Source organism: Perca flavescens, chromosome 16, assembly GCF_004354835.1.
Source record: "Perca flavescens isolate YP-PL-M2 chromosome 16, PFLA_1.0, whole genome shotgun sequence".
In the NCBI taxonomy this organism is placed as follows: domain Eukaryota; kingdom Metazoa; phylum Chordata; class Actinopteri; order Perciformes; family Percidae; genus Perca; species Perca flavescens.
Genome location: NC_041346.1, coordinates 31,163,123 through 31,170,622, shown reverse-complemented (window position 1 = coordinate 31,170,622; position 7,500 = coordinate 31,163,123). Strand labels below are relative to the sequence as shown.

Below are 7,500 nucleotides of genomic sequence, written 5' to 3'. Positions count from 1 at the left end.
CTTTACCACAAACCTCTCTGCACCTTTACCACAAACCTCTCTGCACCTTTACCCCAAACCTCTCTGCACCTTTACCACAAACCTCTCTGCACCTTTACCACAAACCTCTCTGCACCTTTACCACAAACCTCTCTGCACCTTTACCACAAACCTCTCTGCACCTTTACCCCAAACCTCTCTGCACCTTTACAACAAACCTCTCTGCACCTTTACAACAAACCTCTTTGCACCTTTACAACAAACCTCTCTTTGCAAACCTTTGCACCTTTACCCCAAACCTCTCTGCACCTTTACAACAAACCTCTCTGCACCTTTACAACAAACCTCTCTGCACCTTTACAACAAACCTCTTTGCACCTTTACAACAAACCTCTCTGCACCTTTACAACAAACCTCTTTGCACCTTTACAACAAACCTCTTTGCACCTACGAAGAGATTCATGCAGAGTCTCTTGGGTGCATTACATTAGCACATATGGCCTGTGTTGTATGTAAAGTAGGGCTACTGTACAGTACACACACACACACACACACACACACACACACACACACACACAGGTTTGTGGCACTATCTTTGTGAGGACCCGTCATTGACATAATGCATTCCCTAGCCCCTTACCCTAACCTTAACCATCACAACTAAATGCCTAACCTTAACCCTTACCCTAACCTTAACCATCACAACTAAATGCCTAACCTTAACCCTTACCCTAACCTTAACCATCACAACTAAATGCCTAACTTTAACCCTTACCCTCACCCTAACCAGAACCTAATTCTAACCTTAATCTTAAAACCCTCAAACAGCCCTATAATGTTGTGGGGTCCAGCATTTTGGCCCCACAAAGCTGTCCGGACCCCACAAGTATACTTTTTTTTTACTATACTGTATATTTTGGACCGGCACACACACACACACACACACACACACACACACACACACACACACACACACACACACACACACACACACACACACACACACACACACACACACACACACACACACACACAGACAGACCTCTCTGCATCTTTACCCCAAACCTCTCTGCACCTTTACTTTCCACATCTCTGTATGAAAATTCAAAATAATTCCTGTTTGTTTGTGACTCAGAGGCAAAATGGTTCCCCCATAACAAGAAGGTTGGTGGTTCAATCCCTGGCTCCTCTGTCCAGATGTCAAAGTGTCTCTGGGCAAGACACTGAATCCCCCGGATTGTTGTGTATAAATAGCTGCCCGCTGCTCCTAATATGCCAGGAGGGGTTAAGAATGCAGAAATCACTACACGTTTGTTTGTTTGAGCACTGACTGAACGTACATCATGAAATGCAGATTTGTGACTCCCAGGACAGAAGGCAGAAAGCTTCTCCTCCGAATCTATCTGCTGCCGGTAATTGCAGACACAGAGCAGTACTTTTGCCAATACCTTCGCCTTTTTTCTTTTAGTATTCCTTTCATCTACCCTCAGCACCAATCTACGGATATTACCCCGCCTGCCCAAAATAGACACAGATAGTCTGCGCTTGTATCCAGCAGTTATTTAGAGAGGTTGCTGATGAGAAATCCATCCTCTAGACTACTTTTCCTTTTTCTTTTTGTCTGAGCTGCAACACATGGAGAGATCGTGAAAACATGGCAGCTGTGAGTGGTGGATATTAAACAGGTTAGTTAAGAAGAGACACGCCAGGCAAAAACCTTTTTTCAATTTTGAGTTTTTGGGCTATTTTGCTTGCCTAACATGTCTTCTTTCAGACTGGTAGAAAGAGAACGTGTATAATACAACCCTGACTTATTCACCTGCTAACAACCAGAATAACTCCAAAGGATTCAGCAGACACAAATACAGCCCCAAACACAAGTAATTGCAATACCATTCAATGTATTATACAACCCTGTGACCAGACAATCCGCACAATTCACATGTCAATAAATGAGTCATTTTCCTTCGCACCAAAAAACTTCCGGATAAATGATAGCCTGACGTGGTCCTACTCAGATTCTAGTTAAGATATGAGTCTGATGCTGCTCCATTGGGCTGTGATTATGGGGCGTGTTTCAACCAAACCAGGAAAGAAAATGCCTCTGTACTCAGTTGGATAGACCTACAACCAATCAGAGCCCCCCCATCTTCTTAGGTACTCTTTGGTGCTTTTTGGCCAATGTCTTTGTGATATTTTTGAAACTTTTCAGTTGGGTCTTAAAAAAGTTGTGCTTTGCTTCGTAGCGCATAGACCACATGTGCAGAATTGGTCCAATATTCTTTATAAATTTAGGATAATGTATCATGAAATGATGCTTAGGCAAGAGATTTCTAGCAGGAAACAAACGCTTAAAAAGCTGATGATTCTCAACGATAATGTGTTTCAGAAAAATAGTCATAGCATCAGTTATAACTGGGGAAAACACAATATTAATGTAAAATATACAGCCTCTAATTTATGTACACCTTTTTTGGATCCCAGTGGATTCGCAGTGTCAAAATCATCAAAATAATTGAATTTGCAGTGCAAAATTTTCATTAGAAAAAAGGGGATGTCTCTTCATATACAAAATCAAAATCAAAATATACACCATCTTTGAGAATGTGGCTAGATGTTAACATATCTGCAAAGTTTGGATTTCTGAGAATAGACTGCAGTGTTTCTAGAATTGGGACATAGGCAAATTTGAGTTACAACAACCTGATCATAAGTTCCAGTACATCTGTTTCTTCTATTTTCAAGTACTTTTTCGACAGGTTCAACAGTTTTCCATTTTTGTTGAAAATACTTGTTTCGTCTTGTTTCAGAATTCAATGAGGAGAAAGGGTTTTCAAGTTTTTTAAACCTTCAATTTTATCTTTTATCTTTTCTTTTCCGTAAGTCGGCTTATTATCGGAAGTATATATGTTACCATGGCAATGGTACACATAAAAATGGCTGCTGTTCTGACCATTCTGCCACGTTGATTTGAATGGAAATGGCTTTTCTATCCATTTTATTTCTATGATCAGGACATAAATGAGCGACTGCGTTGCACTTTGCGTTTCCCACTGTCTGTATTAATTGTCCGTTTCTTTATGTGGCAGCCTTCATGTCCACAAAGTAATCATGGATCTTGCATCTTGAATCTGTGTGTGTGTAGCTGCCTTGTTTGTGTCTCCTGAAGTATTATTTCAGTGTAAGAGTGAACGCGATGATCTCCGCTGTGTAACTACCGGTGGGAGCCGAGCCAGTGCAGCGGGGGGGAGGCTGCGGCGCTGCTTAATGCCAGACAAATGCTCACGGGTGGCAAACGATTGCTGAGAAATTTAGGTCAGCGTTGGAACGAGGACTGTAGTAAATCAGCAGTGGAGTTGTCTGGCATGCTAATGTGTGGTGCAAAGATTAAAGACAACGCCGCGAATGAACACAAGTTGTTTCATTGAGTTTAGAAATGTGTTTCTCCGAGATGCCAACAGGAAATGTCCCGCTGTCTCTGAAAGCAGCGTGAATAAGCAACTCTCTGCTGAGTGTTTACCTAAAGGATAAAGTGAGAGAATATCTGTCCTAATCCTCCGTCCATTTCCTGTTCAAGTTAAAGAGAAAAACAAGCTGCTGTTGGGGCGATGCTAAGCTCTGTGTCAACGCCACAGTTATTATTTTCTGGAATCACCTTTCACAGTCATCTTTAGACTTCTGCTCAATTAGGGAGGGTCAGCCCTATGTTCCCACAGCCCTATGTTCCCACAGCCCTATATTCCTACAGCCCTATGTTCCCACAGCCCTATGGTCCCACAGCCCTATGTTCCCACAGCCCTATGGTCCCACAGCCCTATGTTCCCACAGCCCTTTGTTCCCACAGCCCTATATTCCTACAGCCCTATGTTCCCACAGCCCTATGTTCCCACAGCCCTATGGTCTCACAGCCCTATGTTCCCACAGCCCTATGTTCCCACAGCCCTATGTTCCCACAGCCCTATGGTCTCACAGCCCCCACAGCCCTATGTTCCCAGAGCCCTTTGTCCCACAGCCCTACATGTTCCCACAGCCCTATGTTCCCAGCCCTTTGAGCCCTATGTTTACAGCCCTTTGTTCCCACAGCCCTATGTTCCTACAGCCCTTTGTTCCCACAGCCCTATGTTCCTACAGCCCTTTGTTCCCACAGCCCTATGTTCCTACAGCCCTATGTTCCCACAGCCCAATGTTCCTACAGCCCTATGTTCCCACATTTCTAGGACATTTTCAAAATTAGGTCTTGTGCTACTACATTTCCCTTCAAATTAAGCCCTATCCTCAACACAGGGCCTAATTTGAAAAACATCTTAGAAATGTGGGAACATAGGGCCTAATTTCCAGTGAAAATAAATCTTAGAAAGAGACGTTTTCCGAGGATTCAGCTGATGTTGTCACATGGATTGTGTTGCTGCATTTCGGTTCATCTCACCACGTCGTCGACCGATTCGGAGCAGAGCAAACAGTGGCGTGTGAAAAGGAAAGAAAACGGCTGAAAAAATGCCACAATGTTTCATTTTTTGCTCTTGTTCGAAATGACCAAATGAACCGAACTAGTGACGTTAAAGCATCCCAAGAAAATGTATACCGTGTGACTGATATATGGCTCTGAGAATGAGTACTTTACTGGGTAATATTTGAGTTTGCTGACCGTGTTGTTAAGCGGCCACATCAGCAGCACAACAACTAACTTCCTGTTTTTAGTTTTTTAAACACCTGCATGCACCTGTGTCTTTCACCTCAGGCCGTTTTCTTTCTGCGCCTCCCGTCTCTCCGTCTGCATTTCCTGTTAAATGAAATATAAGATTCAGCCGCGCGGGCCTTCTCGCTCCAGCAGCTTTCCTCCAGTCCCTGCTGTAAGCTTTTCTACACAACAGCACGGACAATTTGACTTTGAAGGTAGTTTCCAGGTAGAGCCAGATGGCCGCAGACATGCTGCTGTGTGTGTGTGTGTGTGTGTGTGTGTGTGTGTGTGTGTGTGGCTTCTCAAGCTGAAGATGCTTCTGTTTTTCTGTTGTTTTTCAGGGGAAGAGTTTTACGAGACATCTCCCTACGAGCCGATCCATTTCTCAGAGGAATTCCGACATGCCTCCATCATCTCAGGTACCGCTCCAGCGCGTGTGTGTGTGTGTTTTCGAGCAGACTGACACACACTTATCAAGGTTGCAGCATCAGTGAGTGAGTGATCGTCCCTGGGATGTGTTTACCGAGACGAATACCGATCTCGGCGGCGGCTCCCCATTGATTCAGATGAACTGAGGTCGCTCCATCTGTGGGCGCGTGAATTAATGAATGTGTGTTTTTGTAAACACAAGTTTGTGTGTCTGTATGTGTGTGTGCGTGTGTGTGTGTGTCTCTGTGTGTGTGTGTGTGTGTGTGTGTGTGTGTGTGTGTGTGTGTCCAACTGAAGCGGCCCTTTCATTGAAAATGTGCTACAATGCGTTTCTCATTATTTGCAGGGCAGAGAGATAATACATTTTCCAGTCGGTGGGGCGGGGGGCGGTTGGTACAGGGGATATAGTATCTCACAAAAGTGAGTACACCCCTCACATTTTAGTAAATATTTCATTATATCTTTTAATGGGACAACACTGAAGAAATTACACTTTGCTACAATGCAAAGTATTAAGTGTCCAGCTTGTATAACAGTGTAAATGTGCTGTCCCCTCAAAATAACTCAACACACAGCCATTAATGTCTAAACCGCTGGCAACTAAAGTCAGTCCACCCCTATGTTAAATTCCCATAGAGGCAGGCAGATGTTTATTTTTAAAGGCCAGTTATTTCATGGATCCAGGATACTATGCATCCTGATAAAGTTCCCTTGGCCTTTGGAATTAAAATAGACCCCCCACATCATCACATACCCTTCACCATACCCCCCACATCATCACATACCCTTCACCATAGCCACCCCCCGCCCCTCCCCCCCCACATCATCACATACCCTTCGCCATACCTAGAGATTGGCATGGGGTACTTTCCATAAAATCATCTCTCATTGTAAATCAAACCAGCTGTTAGGCTAACTGACATACAACCATGCCAATCTCTAGGTATGGTGAAGTGTATGTGATGATGTGGGGCTATTTTTGAGGAATGCAATGCTACCAAGCCACAGCCGAGCGACTTGCGTCGCCGCGACGTGTTTTTCGAGAGGTGTGCGTCAGGCTACGGCGTAGGGTCCGCGTCTCTGCAGATAATTAAATTACTGTTGCTGTTGAGACAACACATCTCTACCAGCCCCCAGTGTACAGAAACAGTTTGAATTATTTCAACTGTCTGCCGAGGAAAACATGATCACACGATGCCCAGTTTGTGTTTACTCTGATTAAGAAGTCCATCACATTAGCATAACGAGTACGCTGTTTACTTCAACTCTGTCTTTCCCACTTTATGGTCTTAATGACTTCATAATTGCGTCTGGATGTAAACGTGGATGATCGTGGCGATCACTAATGAGCATCGAGACGCCAAGACAACTTTCACTGAGTCGGTACAAAGGGCTCCGAGAGTTCCCCGATGACACGTTCAGACGTTAAAGTCCATTGGAGGACTGTCTGCGTGCAGATGTCTGAATAGATACAGTACACGTCTCTGTTATATATACATATACAGTATATCCATGCAATAACTCAAGGCCCAAGGGCCTTGAGTCCAATATCCAATATATATATATATATATATATATTGGAAAATTTTCTTGACATATTTTTCACGGTTTTCACGTTTTTTTTTGACATTTTTTCATTTTGTTGACATTTTTGGCGCTTCTTTCGAGTTTTTTCAGGATAATTTTTTCAACGTTTTTGTCCCATTTTTAGGACAAGGGGTCAAGGTTTTTTTTAGACAATTTCTTCTGAGTTTTTGTCGCATTTTTTCAACGTTTTTGTCTCTGTTTTTATATCCATGCAGACATGTAGCTTTGGGAAACACAGATCCACATTTTTCACTATTTTCTGACATTTTAGAGACGAAACAACTAATCCATTCATCCAGAAGATAATCCACACAATCAACAGTGCAAATACTCGGTAGTTGCAGCCCTAAATCTATATAACAAGCACCAATTGATTTACACACTCTGCTTTCAGGGTTTGACTTTATGCACCTAAACATGTTTCCATTTCTCTCTCCCTCTCGCTCTGTCTCTCTCTCTCCGTCAATCCATCAGCAGTCCTGTGATTGGTCATACTACATTAGAGCCGCCGCACAACACACTCTCTGACTATGACTTTGTGTTCGCTTCACACACACACACACACACACACACACACACACACACACACACACACACACACACACACACACAGGAGTTTCTTTGGAGTGTTTAAATGTCAGAAGCCCCGAGCAATACATCGTCATTAACACTTTCTCTGTGTGTGTGTGTGTGTGTGTATGTGTGTGTTTGTGTGTGTGTGTGTGTGTGTGTGTGTGTGTGTGTGTTTGTGTGTGTGTGTGTGTGTGTGTGTGGTCAAACAGCTGTGAAATAGACTTGCAGCTCTGTAAATTGGCTTTTGCTCTCTC

The 7,500-nt window shown here is 43.5% G+C and overlaps 1 protein-coding gene across 1 annotated transcript in view; it reads left to right on the top strand.

Moving 5' to 3' along the window:
• The window catches only part of gfra2b (GDNF family receptor alpha 2b), an 85,493-nt gene that overhangs the window by 28,063 nt on the left and 49,930 nt on the right, over positions 1-7,500 (top strand). Inside the window, exon 4 of the mRNA XM_028600886.1 lies at positions 4,999-5,091. Within this exon, the coding sequence (XP_028456687.1) occupies positions 4,999-5,091 (93 nt within the window). The remainder of the gene's footprint in view (positions 1-4,998; positions 5,092-7,500) is intronic.